We start from the raw sequence: 20,429 nt of genomic DNA, 5'->3' as shown, positions 1-20,429 counted from the left end.
ACAGTAAAAAAAATGAAGGAAAAGGGTTTTGATATTCAATTCTTATAGGCTTAATTTAAATTAATTAATTAATTATTTATTGAAATATGGTTATTATTACTAAGTCAAATTGAGCAAAAACTCTTTTAGTCCAACCCTTAGGCATGCACCATCCACCATAAATATCCAATTTATTGCTTTATGTCACGTACAAATACAACTTTTCTGAATTTTTTAATGATTATTATGTTTACTTTATTACGTGAGGCTCATGATCTTGAGTTCCAATTCCACTTATCGCATATCCATATTTGATTCCCTCAACTATTTATGTTAAACGATCTCATAGATCGTATTTTGTGAAATGAATCTCTTATTTGAGTCATCCATGAAAAAACATTGTTTTTTATGCTAAGAGTATTAGTTTTTATTGTGAATATCAGTAGAGTTGATTCGTCTCACAATTAAAGATTCGTGAGACCGTCTCATAAGAGACCTACTCTTACACTAAAATAAACATATAAACGGACGAGAACGTTGTCACCGGTACGAACCACTTGTAACAAGAAAATCAGGTATGATTTTTATTTTAAGCGTGTAATGAGAAAGCACAAAACCAAAGGTGGATCCAACTGGGCACCATCATTCTTCCTCGAATATTTTTTAAGAAAATGGAAATTTTAAAATTTTACCACCCACTAAGATTATCCTCTTTTCCCATTTGACACACTCCACAATCTTGGTACACTCTGGAATCTGGATACTACAAAGCTTTGGCAATTATATATTTATTTATATGTAGAATTAACGGCTATATTTTTCGTGTCGGCCCACAAAAGAAGCTTTCAAAATCTTTACAGATAAAAGAAATCCATAAATTAAATTAAAAACAGAAACAGATCATATGAGAAGCCCACAACAAATAGAGGAAACTACCCACGTGACAGCAACAAACATAGTCGTTTCCTTTTGTCCAAATCATTTGACTTTCAAACATCCTATGAATATAACATGTTAACTTCCAAGTACTTCACTTTCCCCCATTCAAGTGTGGTCCTGCCTACATGAAAAAAGAGATGCTGATGGCGGCAGGCAAAAGAAAAGAATCCCAAAAGCAAGGATCTTTTACTCTAAAGAAAAACATAATTACTAACACAAATGGATGTAAACGAGCTCGGGTTTACTGGGTCCGGGATAACGGGTGGGTCAAGCCGGAGAAGGCATGGAAGTTGGGTCAGCTGATGAGTGGATGTCGGGTCCAACCCGGCATCCTTCGAGCATGAACACGATGTCTGTCATTGTGGGTCGTTCGGATGGATCGGATCCAGTGCAAAGCAATCCGACTTTTATTCCTAGCAAGAACTCCTCCCATTCTGATGATTCAGGGTCTAATTCAAGCAATCCTGGTTCTAAAAGCTCTGAAATTTGACCTCTCTGGAGTTGCCTTTTCACCCATTTCACTATATCTTCATCTTCAGTGAACATTATGGGCCTTTTGCCGGTCAATAGTTCTAACAAAACAATCCCGAAACTATAGACATCTGATTCTTTAGTCACTTCATTTGTAAGTGATGATTCTGGTGCTACATAACCTAGTGTTCCAACTGATGTTGAGGTGGATGGTTCGGATGATGGAGCGAGTGTGAGCTTGTCTAATCCAAAATCGGATAAATGGGCTTCGAAATCGGCATCAAACAGCACGTTTTGTGGCTTCACATCTCCGTGAACCATTGAGTTTGTGTGGAGGAAGGCAAGGCCACGGGATATGCCAAGGGCAATGAGGTGCCTCATTGGCCAGTTGAGGACATGGCCATCTTGGTGTGATGCTTCTTGAAGCAAGGTTCCGAGGTTTCCATTAGGCATGTAGTCGTAAACGAGGAGTCTAATGTCAGGTGATCCAGCATAGTATCCACGTAAAACGGTTAAGTTTCGATGCTTCACTCTGCCTAGCGATTCAGCTTCTTTCCTAAATGTGTTCATGTCAAGGGATCCATTTGGCAGTCTACGAATAGCGAGCACCATTCCATCGTTGAAGCAAGCCTTGAAAACTACACCCTGTCGAGTTCTGCTGAGGACATTTTCTTCGTCAAACTGCCTTGTTGCTTCTATTGTTTCTGCTAATGTTATCTTGTTATTGAAGATAATAAGCTTGGGTCCACTGCTTTCGCTGCTTCCACGACCACCACTTGTTCTTGAACTGGCAGTAGGCGGGCTCGGCTTCTTTTCCCCGGCGTTGCCTTTTTGAACCCTCTCGCGCCACCGCAAGAAACTGTAAATGTAGAAGCAGCAACAAGATAACATCAGAAGGATTCCACTGGCAGCAACAGCAATGAACAAGATCAGCCTGTTTTTCTTGTTGCCGTTACTACTTTGCTCACATTTCTTATCCAATGGCATCCCACATAGCCCCTGGTTACCCACAAAAGCTGACTGATTGTTGAACCTAGAACCTAAGATCACTGGGATTTCACCGGATAAGTCATTGTTGGACACATTGAAATTGGAAAGGCTAGCAATTAATGTGAGATTGCCTGGAATATATCCGGTCAAATGATTTGAGTCAAGCAAAAGAGATGTCAGCGAAGAGCAATTAGAGAGTTCTTCTGGAATTTCTCCTGTAAGATTGTTCTTTCCCAAATCAAGCACACTCAACAGCGAGAGACGAGAAAAATCAGTCGGAATCGAACCACTCAAAGCATTTGAACGGAGATCAATAACTTCGAGAGCTGAACAATTACCCAGTTCCGAAGGAATAGATCCCGAAATGTGATTATTGGCCAACGACAGAACAACTAATGACTTCAAGAAACCAAATGTGGGAGAAATTTGACCGGAAAATGAATTGAAAGAAAGATTTAAATACTGCAACCCCAACAAGCTACTTAAACCTTCAGGAACTTCCCCCGAAAACATATTCTCTTGAAATGCAATCACTTGCAGATTAGGCAAACCAACAAGATTATTAGGCAATATCCCAGATAAATTCTGTTTGCTCAAATCAAGAACTGTCAACTTGAACAAAGTCCCAATACTTTCTGGGATAGAACCCGAAAAACCATTGTTGCTAAGATTTAAAACCGTAAGCTTCTTTAAATTACCAATGCTTGTAGGAATATCCCCAGACAACATGTTCCAGCTCAAATCCAAAGAACTTAAATTGCTCCACACCATTATTTCATCAGGCAATTCTCCTGTTAGCCCAGCATTGCTTAAATTCAGTCCTTCCAGGGCCGATAAATTACCAAAACTGGAAGGGATTGAACCCGAAAAGTTACTCCCTCCAAGACTTAAAGCATTCAAACTTTTCAACTCGCCCAAGAATGCCGGGACCACTCCAACAAATAAGTTCCCTTCAAGATCAAGAACTTTTAAATTCACGCATTTTTTAATGCCAGCGGGAATAACTCCACTAAACGAGTTATATGCTAATTTCAACTCTTCCAATTTCTCCAAATTACCTATTTCATCCACTAATGAACCAGAAAATAAATTCCCAGACAAATCCAACGAAGTTAGTGTCGAAACATTGGTCAGAAACTGCGGAAATTTCCCATTGACCTTATTCTTTTGGAGATCCAAAACTTGAAGAGCACTGAAACACGCAGCAGATGCTGGCTTACCAATCTCAGTAAACCCATTGAATCCAAGCTTCACTATCCGTATTGATGAGGAAGAACCAGACTCCTTACACAAAAAAGAAGCCGGTATTGGACCAGATAAATTATTATGCGACAAGGATATGACTTGAAGCTTCGGTAGTTCTCCTACCGGCGACGGCACGACACCGCCGATTGCATTACCCTCGGCGCTGAAATGAACGAGCGCCGAACAGTTCGTCAGAGTCGAAGGTAACTTACCTTGCAAACTGTTGAAGTCCAACCAAAGATATTGAAGATTCTGAAGCTCCCCAAAACTGGAAGGAATCTCACCGGAAATCTTGTTGTGCGACAAATTGATGAGCTGAAGCTGAGACCCGCTCGAAATATTTCCGGGAATCTCACCCGATAATGCGTTCGATGAAAGGTCCAACAACCGGAGGTTTCCTGGAAGCTCGCCGGGGATTTCACCGGAAAGTTGATTGCCTGCAACGTTGAGGATCAAAAGGCTAGTGAGATTCGAGATCTCCGGCGGGATAGGGCCGATGAATGAGTTGTCTTGGAGGAAGATTGAGCGGAGGAGCGTGCACTGGAAGACAGACAAAGGAATGCTGCCATTGATTGTGTTGGAGCGAAGGCTGAGCTTCCGCAGCATGCGCAGGTTAGAGATTCCCGGGGAAAGAGTACCCCCGAGCTGGAGGTTGGGGAGGCGCAGCTCCGTAACCCGACGGCCGTCGCATGACACACCGCGCCAATCGCAGGGTGCCGCCGGAGTTGATGGGTCCCAGTCACCGAGCGCGCCGAGGGGGTCTTGGAGGCTGAGCTTGATCGAAGTCAAAGCCTGGATCTCGGCTCGAGTGTCGGCATTCAACTCGGCGTAGGTTAAGAGTGGGGTGTAGATAACCACCATGAAGAAGATAGCAGCGGCGGCCATGGAAAGAGCCAAAAAACAATCTCTGAGTTTGTCTTCGGTTTGGGTCGTAGGTTGAGGATATCGGAATCCACGACGTGGGCGTAAATTAGTAAGCGCCCGCGGCGACTATTGGCAGAGAAATGGAGGAAAGGGGGATTGCCATATGTTACGCCAGTATGCGCATGCATCACTCCCAATTTCACAGTTCCTCTTTTATTACTACTGTTTTGGGTTATATTTGGTGAGGTGTAAAGTCTGATGGCACACCTTTTCCTTTCATGGGTTTAATTATTTGGATTGGACCCCTTTAATTTTTTTTTAGTGTTTTTATATTTCAAATTTCACTAATAAATTTAGTGATAATATTATTTTTTACATAAAAATATTTTTTATAATAAATATGAATCATTTCAATTTATATCATCACAAAAACTGTAGTGAGACAGTCTCATGGATCAAATTTCTTATTTGAGTTATCCATGAAAAATATTAATTTTTATGATGCTAAAAATATTATTTTTTATTGTGAATATCGATATGATTGTATATACACGTGAGTTTATTTAGACTTACTATTCAAAATCACATTAAAATATCATTAATACTTTAAATAATAATCATAATAATAATAATTGGTGTTTTAATCATTTTCAAATATTTGAAAATTTTAAATCCGATTATGCAAATTGAATGCAAGAATGATTAAATGATATTTCTTTGAAATAAACAACAGATGATGATTCCGACAACTCGCGTCGATCTTTTTCACTTCCATTGAGCTCGACTTATATGCATATCTACCATCGGTTATGCAATCGGTTGAATCGATAACAGAAATATCCGTTGTTAAAATCGAAATAGTTTTTTAAGCAACGCAGAAATTTATATATAGTATAAAAAACTAAACATAGCATGTAAGAATGTTTTTGAATGTGTAACATAACAGTGAAAGTGGTTCTCTTTTTCGCCAACTCATTGTATTGAATTTCACATTATGTTATTTGTCGTATCATTTAAGAGTTTTATTTAAAAAAAAAACTTCACAATGTCATTCAATGCTTTTATTTTAAATATTTAAAAAAGTATGGGTCGAAAAACTCGAAATATTAAAATTTGTTGACGTAGCAAATTGATAATCGTACCAATAGTTTAAACTTATGTTTAGATTTGTCGGATATTATTTTTCTCCTGTTTTTTACTAACCCAAAAAATGTTTAATGTACTATATGAACTCATATGTGCTTTTTAAAATGAAATTCGATACAAAATATGGAAAATTTGGAACAAAATTCTGATATTTTATAACTTAATGTTTTAGATATGACACTAACATGTTTTTTAGTACCCAAATATTAACAAGTTCTAATGTTAATGACACATCTTTTCCGATGAAAAATCGGTACAAAACTTTGAAACTTTGACATTGATATATAACATTTGAGTATTAAAATTTTCAAATATGATACTAATATGTCATTTTTGAGTATCCATACACGTATGACAAATTTCGATATTAATTACACATGTTTTTTCGGATGAAAATTTATACAACATTAAATATATGATACTAATATATGATATTTCAGTATAAACTCTTTCAGATCGGGTATTTATATATAATATTTGAGCACATAAATAAGTATAGTAAGTATTGATATTAATATAGTTGTTTTAGTTATAAAAATTATATTTTTTTGTATGAGAACTAAAACAATTTGTTATACAATATCATGTATATTGTTCCATATTTCCAGTGTTTTATAGCGAATTTTATCCGAAAAATAATTGTCGACCCAGGGTGTACAAAAACATCTTTTGTAGGAATCAGGGACTTCAAGAAAAGAAGTTTCGATCTGTTAAAGACTGAACACATATTTAACTATGTTGTCATGGATTTAAAAGTAAGTCTCCCTCGATTTATTCCATGTTTTTAATAAATAAAAAATCCACTTAATACGGTTTACGTGTATATTTTTAAAACCCATTTTATACGTGTATTTGTTTGTGGCATATACCCAATTACACCTGTTCATCTAATTTTATGGGAAACTGCATTCGGTTTTGTTAATTACTTGTTACATTCTATTGATTGTTGCAGGTTTGCATCTGTATAACAATGATACATATTAAAATATGACTTATGGGGGTTTTAGAAAGAGAAGGTGAACATGTATTATTTTTTCCATGAAGACCAAAATACAAATCAAATTGTTCATCCATAAAATAATGACAACATTACTATACGCAGTCTTTTGTGAGATGATTTCATATATTTTTATTTGTGAGACGAGTAAACTCTGATCATATTTATAATAAAAAATAATATATTTTGTTGGATGCAATAATTGTCCCTGCTTGGTAGAGCGATCGAACCGTGGTGCTTGTGTTGTTGTGCGGTTTAAAAGATTTGAGTTGCACCATTACTACTAGCTATAGCTTTTGGTAAAGCGGTAAGCACTCGGTCCTACAATTGGTATCAGAGCCAAGGTCATGGGTTCGATTCCCATTGATTGCAAGGAGTGCAATTATTGGGAGGGAGATTGTTGGATGCAATAATTGTCCCTGCTTGGTAGAGCGATCGAACCGTGGTGCTTGTGTTGTTGTGCGGTTTAAAAGATTTGAGTTGCACCATTACTACTAGCTATAGCTTTTGGTAAAGCGGTAAGCACTCGGTCCTACATATTTGATATAAAAAAAAATATTTTATGATTGATTCAAATAAAATATTCGTCTCACAAAATTGACCCATAAACACTCTTACAAGAATTTTTGCGTTATCAGATATACGAGAAAAGAAATCAAGATTTTGAGTAGGTCTTTTGTGAGACGGTCTCACGAATCTTTATCTGTGAAACAAGTCAACCTCACCGATATTCACAATAAAAAATAATATTTTTTCATGGATGATCCAAATAAAATATATGTCTCACAAAATACGACATGTGAGATCATCTCACGTAAAATTTTTGCCCAAGATTTTATATTCAAAGTAGATTCTAGATCGAGTCAACTTAATTGTGGACTGAATAGACCTTGTAGCTATTCGTTAGTCACATAGCGAAATTCATATAATATAGAATTTTATTATAAAAAATCTTTGGGTTATGGGATCGAGGATAATATAGGGAATCTCAAAGATCGACTTGGTTTGAGTCTCAATGTTTAAAGAAACAGATGATAAAGGGCACGTAAGTGATTAAATGGAATGAAAATATTCGTTTCAAGTTAGTTATTTTATTTTATTATTTATTAAAAATATTAATTATTTTACACGTTCTATAAAGTTTTTGAGTACAGATCATAGATAAAATTAAAATTTTCGTCTCACTTTTAAATTGTGTTCGGGGATTGAAATCTATAAATTTAGATTATAAAACAACTGATCAAATCTTAGTTAACACATTACTTATTTATATATTAATAAGACAAAACATAATACATTTCAAATAACATTGTTATTTGATGAACTTGAAATTCATCTTAATTAAAATAAAAAATACTATATAAATGTAAAAAATGAATTTGAAGTTTATAGTCTTACTCTTCTAAAAAAACAAAAATATATTTGAAATTTATGATTATGGAATCCATCAATCCAAACGCAGCCTTAAAATTTATATTAATTAACATAAAATACCGTGTAAACATACAAAGAGTGGATTTGAAATTTATAGTCTTACTCATCTGCACAACAAAATACATTTGAAATCTATAGATTTAAAATACATCAATCCAAACGCAACCTCATATTTCAAATTCATTGATTCAAATATATTTTTGTAGTTTTTGAGAAACAATTTCATAAACTTCAAATTCAATTCATGTATGTTTATACAGTGTTTCATGATAAATAAGATGAATTTTAAGTTCTTTCAATAATTAAAATATTTGAAATACATTCTACTTTGCGTAACTAATGTGTAAATAAATTATGTACGAGTCTACGGCTTCATATATTATTTCATTTTATTAACTGTAATTGAAATTCATGCATATTTTAAACCCATTAACCAAACTCAACCTAAAGTCAAAGATGAATCCATCTCATCTTTAATTGGTAACTAGCAACCGAGGCACACGCGTTGCGTGTGTCATGAATATATGAGCCTGATATATTAAACATTCATGATATCACAACATCATGACACAAAAATATTTTGTATCATAAATATATTATTGAAATACAATAATGTTAAACTTCAATGTAAAAGAAGTAAACAAATAGTCAAAAGATTGTCCAAAAAAAATCAGAATATGCATCAAATATTCAAATACACCATATCAATATATATGCAATTGTGTCAGATGGAAGTTTGGATTTTTGTTATCGCAACTCTAGATCTTGAAACATTTGAATTTAAAACCTATAAACCAAAATCTAAATTTGTCTTTAAACATTATAATAAAACAATTTCTAAGAAGACATAATATAATGATTTAGTGACTCTGTTGAAAATATGTGAAAGATTAGATCATAGAACCTCGAAACTCGTAATAAATACATTATCACCTGCAAGATAAAAACGAACAAATTAATTTGATATAAATTTCGATTAATTCTTTCACACTCTAAAAATATGAAATAAAATACAAAATTCAATTAATAGTTGATATAAAATTCGATGAATAGAGAAAAGTTACCGACCTGGTTGGAGTGCGATATAAATTCGAGTAATAGTCGATATGCAATTTGATTACCACTTTTAAATGAAGAAAAGAGAATATTTATCAATCAACTATCAATCTTCGGTAGTAAATGTTATGCCTGGTGAGTCTTTTATGACTTGTGACTATATTCATCAAAATTGCAACACAGAGAAGAGCTCTATGACACGGCCATCTATATTTACAGTAAGACCATTACATGAAGTAACGACTAAAATGCAACCATCTAAGTCACGAGCAACCATGTTTTAGAACATTAGAATTCTCATTTTTTCATAGAACATTACCGTCACTGACGTATAGGCACAATTTGAGAAGAAGATATTCTTTTGGAAAAAAAAACATGAGAAAGAAAACTGATGTGTACAGATAAGATAGGAAACTGGATTTTATGATGAAAATGTAGTAGGGTGGTGGAAGTGTGATAAGAGAAAGGGTAGTGCGGTGAAGTTGAAACATAGAATACAGAACTACAATCTCCAATTGTACGCTCAATTTTCAGAGAATAAAAATTGAAAGATGATATGAACATAAGCAAACACAGACATCCTATTTAGAACAAAGAGAGACCCATATCAAAAATCAACAATTAATCAAGATATTGGTAAATTCTGAATACAAAAATCAGGACATTCACATTCAAATAACTCTTAGTGGAATATAAATAATCAGGACATTCACATTCAGAGCTAAACATTTCAGAAGAAATGTGTCTTTCAGTTTTTTGTCTTTAACATTAGATTTTATCTCAGCCAACACATACCTGTCCCTCATGAGAAAGCTATGTCATCATAAAAATGTAAGTAATTAAAACAGCAAATTTCGTGAAGATAGTTGTCAATAAAGTGGCTTGCTTTATGATTCTTTGTAACTTTCTCTAAGTTTAAATGCTTGTAGGCCGTTAATGAAGTGCTCCTCTTGAAAAATTTGACAATAGCCACATACTGTGACTTTAGTACAATCTTTATAGCCAAGATAGCAAAATCATGATATCTCTGTATCTTCAGTATCATTGCTATTGATACCAGTGAAGATAGGGGGGAGCAGTACAATATAAAAACGCAAGACTACTGATGGCTTATTAGCATAAATTAAACATGATTGAATCCAAATATTTCACTCATGTCAAACCAAGGACCAGACTGGTAGTAACAAAAATTTAAAAAAATGTCATAAAATTTCAATGTTTACTGAAATAAATACTCAAAGGAGAAAGAAAGAAGAAGTGAAAATTAACATTTTCACTTAGGGTCATTTGGTATGAAGTCTTTGCAACCAATATTTCGAAATTGCAAGAGAAATATCAGAGAACGAATAATTCAAGCAAAATATTGGAGGTAGAGAGATGGAAAGATAAATGATATATAGGCAGTTGAAAGAATGAAAGATAATGAGTGAGAAATGCGGAAAAATGAGTGTGTACAATACATTCATTTACTTGTGTATACGCGATTCGATTTATCAATAAGATCAAGGGGGTGACGGGCCATAAAAATGATGCTATTTTTTGGTTCAAAAGGATCAAACATATAAACAAATTTCCTAACTCATTTCTAAGCCACGTATCATCCATATCACCTCGAAGGATATTCAGGCAAGTTGTAGACTAATCTAAATTCACCCTCAATTCATACAGACTCGTCAGTATGCTCAAATATATCTCAAAACAAATATGGGCAATATCAATACTATATAACGGGCATTAAAATACGTAAATCGCATATCTCATGCATAAATATTTAAGCTCAAAAAGTTTTCAACGAATAAAATCTAATGAAATCACCCAATTTTTTGTCTTGAATTTCTGAAATAAGCACTCGGGTGGTATGCTAAGAGGTAACATTATGCAAAGATTGAAGAATGTTTAAAATAGTAAGTGTATCTTGTCAAACAATTGAAACGACATAACTATTGATAACATTAAATCTTACACAAAATTGAAATAAATTTAATGACAGTGCGAGTAAATTTGATGAATGACCAACCAAAATATAAACACCGAAACAACATTTCGAAGAGGATGAATTCGCTAACCAACAAATAAAGAAACAGTAGCAATGGTATACCTTGACTGACGTAAATACGTGAACCTCAAAATTCTTCGAAATTCGTTGTCGAATTATGCAGACGTGAATTTGTGTTTTCCTTTGTGCTTCTTGGGATATTACTATTACTGACCATTAGTGCATTTCATCAAAACCCCAACATTAAATCTTACACAAAATTGAAATAAATTTAATGACAGTGCGAGTAAATTTGATGAATGACCAACCAAAATATAAACACCGAAACAACATTTCGAAGAGGATGAATTCGCTAACCAACAAATAAAGAAACAGTAGCAATGGTATACCTTGACTGACGTAAATACGTGAACCTCAAAATTCTTCGAAATTCGTTGTCGAATTATGCAGACGTGAATTTGTGTTTTCCTTTGTGCTTCTTGGGATATTACTATTACTGACCATTAGTGCATTTCATCAAAACCCCAACCGAAAACAGAAAAATATGTCTCACAGATGGTACCAACCTTTGAATTTAAAACCATGTCTTCTGCAAATTGAAGTAAACATTTCTATGTTCCAGATAACAAATTTGGTCACAACTCTAATTAAAGGAGGCTATGTCGAATCCAACATATCAAAAACTCAATTTTGAAAAAATAAAGTTGGAACAGATAAAGCAAACCTTTCTCTTTATTGCCGAAATCCGAGAACAGACCGGGTCCCTTGCTCATGGTTCCAGCCTAATTTTGTATGCTCTGTCGAATTCAGAGATATCAAAAATCAATTTGTGTTTTTTCGGATTCAATTTGGGTTGAAGAAGAAGAAGAGAAACAAAAATTGTCAACCAATCGTGGGTTGGGCAGAGAAGAGAGAACGTGAGCAGTTTCCTTACGTCGTGGAGTGAGAAAATTATTATTGGTTAAGAAAAATATAAAATACAACATTAAAAAAGGGTAAAATCGGAAGGGAAATTGGTGTCCTCATTGGACGGTTTTTATAAGCCCCTCAGCTTTAATAAAATAGTAAAGATTTGCTATTCTTTAGTATTGCTTCTCGTTGTACGTGTTTTATAGATATTTATTTTGTGGGTTTTAGATTTTGGAATTATTAAAATGTTTGAAATATTCATAGTAGATTGAATTCCAACGAAAATAATTAGCATTGATTCTCCTTTTTTGCAATTTTTTTTTTAAATTTTTTTAAAAAAAACGTGTTTTAATTGTATTCTGTTTGGTCTGCGTTTTTTTCCTGTGGGAAAGATAGGAGTGATCTGAATCACTAGTCTATCGGTATAATTAATTAGTGAAGTGGGATTTGTTAGTAGTATTTTATTCGTGACAGCTATTAATTATAAAGTTGATTGCTTTGCTTGTATCCTTCAAATAAGGTTGTAAAAAGCTTTTCTTGAACGTATCCGATTGGTCAAATCTACAAAAAATCAACGTCACATATTTTTCTGTATTTGAGACGTGTATCAATGTGTCATATCTATGTCCGTATCCGTGTCGTATCTGAGTCTGATACCTCAGACAAAAAAAATTAGAAGTATATGTGTTACATAGATCTTGTGTTTGTTTGTTTTATGGTATTTTGTCAATGTACAAAATTGTGCCTTGTGTAAACTGTGATACCCACGCCCTTAAGTCCGCGTTATGGTTTTATTAACAATGGATGAATCCTTCTGTCGACGATTATAATCAAGCAAGAAATCTGAGTGTTTTTTGGAGAAAGAGGACCCCTGAAATATAATCTCACTTAATGTAGGTGTGATGTAAATGGTATACAAGCGATTGATCTATGTCTGTCGGACACTATGTTGAATTCTCTCCTCCTTTCTATGTCTACTACTATTCACGATTATCATTCGTCACTCACACGTGTCATATGCTGAGTGGATGAGGTCACTGTTTACTTTTTATGTTTACTTTGATTCTTGACGAGTTCATTGTATAAACAATCAACATCTGTTTCTCTATCAGATGCGGTGCAAGCTTCACAATCGAGATTGTTTCTGAACAATTTGTGGGCAAAAGATTTCTGGAGAGGCATCGAATAGTGGAAGATATGAAAGAAATTGACGCCCTTTCCATAACAAAAGCTCTGACTGATGAGCAGGAGAAACAACAAGAGATCCAAAAATCCCAAGCAGCAGTTTCTTGAATATGGTTGAACAGACTGACAAATTAAAATGTGCTTTGAATTGCAAAGGCTGAGCTGCAAATTCAAACAACTTGCGCTCTGTTATTTAATTGGTATTGATGATAGTGGGTGACATTATTTAGTATATATCTTAACTTTTCTATTATGGTTGGGCAAAAACTTGTGTGAGATGGTCTCACGGGTCGTATTTTGTGAGACGGATATCTTATTTGAAAGAGTATTAATTTTTATTGTGAATATCGGTAGGGTTGACCCGTCTCACAGATAAAGATTCGTGAGACCGTCACTTAAGAGACCTATTCTTATGGTTGAGTCAATATGAATGAAATGTTTTCAAGGATATGGATGACATATAAACAAGTTCGATATGAGACGAGAAACAATAGTTTTTTTCAAAAAAATTAATACTCCCCATGTAGCGCTCGTTGGCCCAAAAAAAAATTCATATTGTTCTTTCTTGCAAATAACTGACTATTTGAATTCAAATTTAAAGTTTCATTTCTAAAAAAACTAAAAAATTGCAATTTTAATGCCTACTAAGATAAACAAAATTTGAATGTACATGATATACAAATTAACTTTGAAAATACTCATTAGTAAACAAACATATAGACATATGCAACAAGAGGTAGGCCTAAGAATTTATCTTCCTGTAGTATAAAAAAATATAATTCTACCACTTTATTTTATAAAAAACAAAATCATTCTAAAAATTTAATATATTAACAAACAAATAGAGCATATCGTAATATATAATAATGTTTCAACTATAATAAATATATATATAAAAAAAATAATTCTACACTTTATTTTATAAAAAAACAAATCATTCATAAAAATTTAATATATTACCAAACAACTAGAGCATATCGTAATATATAATAATGTTTCAACTAATAATAAATAAATATATATAATATATATATTATATATATATAATATATATATATGTTTCTTAATATTTGAAATATGAAATATCATTATCCACCAATTTATAAAAATTAATGATTAAAATAAAATTCATATTTGATTCCAGAATAGATAATGTATATTATTTATCAATCCCTCCCTTATCCCATTTACTGATGAACTAGACATTAATGCTTATGACTCTTTTTCGTGAAAATGTCATTTGATTCTTGTGACACAAGACCACACGAAAGTAACTACTCAAGAGTTATATCTGTGAGACGTTTCACGAATTTTTATATGAGAGTGGTCAACCCAATCGATTACACATAAGGAGTAACATTATTGGGGTATAGTTTGGTACATGGATAATGGGGGATTTGAAATAATCATCCTTATCGTTTGGTAAATTTTAAAAAGCTCATGTTCAGGTCTTTGTATAGTTTTTTAGAAGGATAAAATATCACTCCTATTAGGTGTGATAATTTTTATTTAAGGATAAATACACTACGAATGACTTAATTACCCTCAACTCATAAATGATTTTTATAAATCTATGCTAGTAGGTAGAATTTAAAATCAAATAAATATTTTTATTTATTTTTATATATTATATAATATGATAATTATATAAATAAATTCGAGATAATTATATAAATAATTTTTATAAATTTTAATAAAATTATTAGTATCATCCGATTAATATTAAAAATTGATATTTGACTTGACTCACAAAATCAAGAGCTCAATTATCATATTATATAATATACATAATTAGGTAAAAATAAATAAATCATCCAAGCACTATCGTCGTATGAACAAATATAAAATATGAACTCAAGCAACAACTTTGAAATTATAAAATTTATTATGATAAGATTAATTTTGTTATTATAATCTAATATATAAATTTAATCACTCTTATTAAAATCATATCAAACATTAAATATAATATCTACATCTTATTTATCATTAACTTAATCTTATATTATATATCACATGCTTATCCTATCATATGTATCAAACTATGTCTTAGTATAAAAAGTAATACTTTTTTATGGATGACCTAATAAAAGACATGTCTCACAAAATACGATCCATGAATCGTCTCATACAAGTTTTTACTTACTCAAATAAAATGCATGGACCTTAAGAACAGATTTGTCCATTTACTATACTGAATATGTAGAGTCCATTTAATATAGGAGAGAATTTGAGTTTATAACAACATATTTTATTTAATTTTATTCGGTGCTAAAATTGATAAAACATTGAAATCTTCTAGCCTTGTAATTTATACACGCAGAGTATCAAAACATTTATTTTACACCATTTTCACCTTTGAAGTCTGATAAAAAGACATGCCAATTCATTTATATTTTTTAGATAATAGAATTTTTCATATGTGTTCAGTAAGCTAGAAAACAAGAATTTATTTGTATACTATTTAATTTCCTCTACAATATGTGTGAAACAAAAAAAAAAAAAACAATTGTGTGAAGAAAAAAAGAAAGATTATTGGCTGGTTAAATTTCACAAATCCGACGTAAGGTGAAATATATTACTTAATATTACTGCTAAAACATGTCAGATGACTTACTCCATTTGATTATGACAAAAATTTGTGTGAGACGGTCTCACGTGTCGTATTTTGTGAGACGTACCTCTTATTTGGGTCATCCATGAATTTTTTTTTATTTTTTATGCTAAAAGTATTACTTTTTATTGTGAATATCGGTATGGCTGACTCGTCTCACAGATAAAAATTCGTGAGACCGTCTCACAAAAGACATACTATTTGATTATTTGTTATTTGTTGAATTTTTTTCAATTTTCAAGGATGATGTACATAGAAGAAGTCTATTAGAATCATATTATATTTTTTTTAAATGTTTAAATGAAATTGTATATTTCATATGACATATGCATCGATGAAACTTATTGCATGAAGAAAGGTATCGTAAAATTTCAAAACAAAACGGTTTTGTTAAGTTGTTGCATAAAACACGATTGATTATAAAAGAAGAAACACCAATGACCAAACACTTAGCAGTTAAAGTCATCGATAAAAGCTTTAAAAAAATAACCAAAATTCGAAAACTATTTGGTGAGAAGATTGTTGTACTTGGAGGTAACTTCATGAGAGTTTTACAAATTATTTAAAAAATAACGATTCAAGAAACAACCAATACGAGTTTATTAAAATCATATTTGTACTGATATATGCATAAATTTATTTTATCTAAAAACTTGATAGTCAAGCTTGAATCAAGGTGGTTAGAAAAAAAACATAGAATTAAATTGCTTTTGTTCTAAAATACCATTAACATATGTGTACATTTTTAATAATATTATCATTAGAAAATTTATAGTGTTAAATGTTTCTACAGTTTGGAAATTCAATACAAAAAAATAAAAATAAAAGGAAATAGTGATAACAAATTAACTTTTTAATCATAAAAGAAGCTAAATTGTGCAATTTCTTGTAATCTTATTTTTTTATGACGTAAAAACCCGTGGCAGCTATCATTTGGTGTGCATTAGATAAATTTTCGGACTAACACAATAACCTACAAACCATGCTAGACAAATAAACCATACTTTACAAGTCATGTGCGACATACTCCTTTGAAAATGTGTTTGCAAGAAAAATCGAACATTCACATGCTCCACCAATTTAGATATCTTTTAAAGACAACTTCTTGTAATCTTGTTTTAGCTGGAATACATCATAAATGTAACAACCAATATTATGTCATATTTGTATGTGTGTGTGTGTTTTTTTTTATTGTCGTTATATTCAATTTTTTAAAAAAACAATATAATGTACGATAAACTCTTTTTTGATAATCGAGACAGATAAAGATTCGTGATACCGTCTCTCAGGCCGTCTTATGAGAGACTTACTCTACTTTTATTACAACCTCGGGAGTCGGGACGGCGCGAGGGTAGAAAGTATTCATGTCTGTGTTCGAAGATTACGTTTCTATCACTTCACTCGAATTAAATATGACCATCTCAACGTGGAACGAGGATTTGTTTATGTCAATTCACTCGAGGTATGATCCGATGATGGAACTAACCATGTATCGAGTGGCTTGCCTCCAAGAACCATTTTCTGCCATACATATTTCACTTCTATCCATTCCATCAACCACAAAAAAACAATAATCAATTCTTGTTTGATTTACATAATTATCGTAAACTTTTCATTACAATCTCATCTTCCCTGCTGGTTCTTATTATCATCTGGATATGGTAGCACTTGCGAGTCCGTCTAGACTGGATCTGCCGAACCAGATCTCTCGTTTGCTTCTATAATGTCAGCCCACGAGGTCAGACTGATGGCCACAAAGATCGCGCATGCTACCAACTTGTTCCCGCCCAGTTCCACCAAGATGACGATGAAGCTGCCATTAATGGCGGCCCAACACAACTTCATCAGATTCCGAGATAACACTTATCGATTTTGGCACCACTATTCCATCAAAGATGCAGAGCAGGCACCTCAATTGTCTTCCACAGATGAAGAAGAGCTTTCAGATTATGGGACTCCTGCCGAGATTAAACGAGACCTTTATGCTGCACTACAAGGTAAGAAATCATCTAACAGAGGCATTTGTGCTTATGGTACCATTTCTCAAATACTCTTTGTCGCAGAAGTAAAAGGAACTAATGCGTTATGATAGGCATTAACAGAGGCATTTTTGGGGTCCCATCTGCCAAGAAAAGTGAAATCGGAAAATTGGTCGAGCTTTTAGAGTCTCAAAATCCCACTCCTGAACCCACTCTTTGCCTAGAAAAGGTGCTCTCTTTTGTTTTGTTTTTGTTTTTTTTTTACTTGTGAACTCATCATTTTGCTACAACTTGTAATCATTTTCTGTAAAAAATATTACAGGTTGCTGGAGTGTGGAAGCTCATCTTTAGCTCCATTACAATTCTGGGTTCAAGAAGAACCAAACTGGGATTGAGAGATTTCATCAATTTGGGAGATTTCTTCCAATCTATCGATCTTGCTGAGGTATGCATTACTCTGTTCTACAACGCGAGAACAATCCAAAGTATCACAACAAAATATAACTAAAAGGTGAAAATATATATTCCCCGAAAATGTGTACTAACATTTCCAGGATTTGTGATGGCAATGGAGGGTAAAGCAGTTAATGTGATCAAGTTTAGCGCTAGAGGTCTGACTCTGTTGAGTGGACAGCTTACCATTGAAGCCTCGTTCAAGTGTACTTCGAAATCAGTGAGTTTTAGGCCGTTGAAATCGGTGTTCGACGTAGTCTAATCTTTTGATGGCATATATTCCTTTTGCAGAGAGTTGACATTAGATACAACAAGTCCATGATCACTCCAGACCAGGTAAATTGCAAACGGACTAAAGAATCAAGCTTTGTATGGTTTGTAAGATACACTCGCTCCCCTCGTCGGATTTCGACCCCCTGATTCTACATGATCACGCCCTTTATCAGATTTCGCCGCCCATTCATTCATATGACTGCAAAACATAGAAGCCTTGAATTTTGCTTATGATTTTTGAGTCCCCTCCTGAAGTCAAGATTCTTTATTCCCCATTAGGTTCCAACCGTGTGATTGTTTATTTTTGACAGCTGATACATGTTGTTGATGCAATTTGACAGTTGTTGAATGTCTTCCGCAAAAATTATGACCTCCTTCTTGGCATCTTCAACCCCGAGGGCTGGCTTGAGATCACGTATGTTCATCAAGTTTTCCTCTAAAAATATATAGAGTATTTTTTCGTTCCTCGCGACTCGACGAATAATTTTGGTCACAACAACAGATATGTCGACGATTCATTGAGGATAGGGAGAGATGACAAAGGAAATATCTTCATCTTGGAAAGAGTTGAGTAAGAGGAGGATAATCCCTCAAGATATGTAAATCTGATATTTCTTACAAACTACTTGATCTTTCTTCTTTTTATGTTAGTGAAAAGTGGCTTCAATCTCATCACTTGAAGCTTTCACTTTGTTTTGTACCCAAAGCTTCTACAAAACAAATACAAGCATCCTCGCTCGATTTCCAATCTTCTCTAATTTTTTTTTCCCGATTTATAAAGAATTGAACATACGAATTTCGGATGAAACCGTTCTCGTGAAACAGTCTCACGGATAAACGGGTTGATTTGATATATCATTATAATAAAAGTAATATTTTTTGCATAAAAAGTGATATTTTTCATGAGTCGGATTGGGTTGAAGATCCATCTCGCATAATTAATCTATAAGACGATCTCACAAAAGTCTATCATTTATCATTTTATTACAATATTATGTTTGATACGATGACACCAAAATAATATTATTGTTTACATAATTTAATTATATTTTGTGTTTGTTCAAATAGGTTGGGGCTGTTTTTATTAGGACTTTAGTTAAACCAAATATATTTATTTTTGATGTTTAGTTTTTTTAAAATTTAGTAGATTTTCGAAAAAAAAATATACTTTTACATAATTTTTGATAATTTGGTTATTTCGAATACTAACTGAAATTTTTTTAGTTCTGTTGGATTGTTTTTTTTGTTTTTTTAATGTAAACTCTGATTGGTTCATATGTTATTTAAAAAAAAAAAAAACGAATCCAATCGGAATGAATTAGTTATTTTTTGTATCCGAAATAATTAAATTGCCATAAATTTTCTTAAAACCAGAAATTTCATATAAAATCGAATTTAATAAAAAAAATCATATTGATTTGAAACGTAATAATTTAATTAATTATGTTAATGCAAGTAATTTAATATCTCGAATGCAAGGTTTTGATTTTAAAATTTTAAATAATATAAAATTGGACAATTATTAAAAATACTTGATTTTTTAAAGCAAAAAGAACTGTTGATTTAACAAACAAACAAAATATATAGAAGAAATTGCTTTTCCGAGCCGTGGGTTGGCTTTGTTCGGCAATTGGTCTGCAAATTTCACGAAATATATGGTGAAAGTATAATTTATCTTAAAATAAGGGGCGAGAGTGAGATTCCCTTCAATTGAGGGATGTTTAAATAAATTAGTGAAAAGAGGAAACTTAATAATCTTTGTTTTCAGAAAATGCTTTTAAAATGAAAATAAATAAGGCTATGGATTACTCTTTTTTTTTCAATTAATTAAAATTTTTAATTCAAAACATAATATTTTTATTTTAAAATAATTTTATTAGAGAAAGGTTCCTGCGGAAC

The 20,429-nt window shown here is 32.7% G+C and overlaps 2 protein-coding genes and 1 long non-coding RNA gene across 4 annotated transcripts; 1 reads left to right on the top strand and 2 right to left on the bottom strand.

Moving 5' to 3' along the window:
- Positions 1-842: 842 nt before the first annotated feature.
- LOC140841732 (uncharacterized) lies at positions 843-4,703 on the bottom strand. 2 transcript variants are annotated; one of them, XM_073209380.1, is made up of 2 exons: positions 1,134-4,703; positions 843-1,039 (listed from the first exon to the last, which is right to left on the bottom strand). In XM_073209380.1, exon 1 carries the CDS (start codon positions 4,507-4,509, stop codon positions 1,186-1,188), a length of 3,324 nt encoding a protein of 1,107 aa, XP_073065481.1. In that variant the 5' UTR covers positions 4,510-4,703; the 3' UTR covers positions 843-1,039; positions 1,134-1,185. The 2 variants fall into 2 exon arrangements, with proteins under 2 accessions (XP_073065481.1, XP_073065480.1); XM_073209379.1 differs by having other exon boundaries at positions 843-1,035.
- Positions 4,704-9,578: 4,875 nt separating this feature from the next.
- Positions 9,579-12,101, bottom strand: LOC140841731 (uncharacterized). The gene is made up of 2 exons (XR_012120262.1): positions 12,005-12,101; positions 9,579-11,914 (listed from the first exon to the last, which is right to left on the bottom strand). It is a non-coding gene; the product is annotated as an uncharacterized lncRNA (long non-coding RNA).
- Positions 12,102-17,221: 5,120 nt separating this feature from the next.
- LOC140841730 (fibrillin protein 5 homolog) lies at positions 17,222-19,278 on the top strand. Its single transcript, XM_073209378.1, has 7 exons — positions 17,222-17,822; positions 17,918-18,033; positions 18,127-18,249; positions 18,379-18,477; positions 18,549-18,593; positions 18,872-18,945; positions 19,033-19,278. Exons 1-7 carry the CDS (start codon positions 17,549-17,551, stop codon positions 19,103-19,105), a joined length of 804 nt encoding a protein of 267 aa, XP_073065479.1. The 5' UTR covers positions 17,222-17,548; the 3' UTR covers positions 19,106-19,278.
- The last annotated feature ends 1,151 nt before the right edge of the window (positions 19,279-20,429 follow it).

Source organism: Primulina eburnea, chromosome 9 (genome assembly GCF_022965805.1).
Source record: "Primulina eburnea isolate SZY01 chromosome 9, ASM2296580v1, whole genome shotgun sequence".
Lineage (NCBI taxonomy): Eukaryota > Viridiplantae > Streptophyta > Magnoliopsida > Lamiales > Gesneriaceae > Primulina > Primulina eburnea.
Note: the sequence above shows the minus strand (reverse complement) of the source record. Positions and strands in the feature narration are given on the sequence as shown.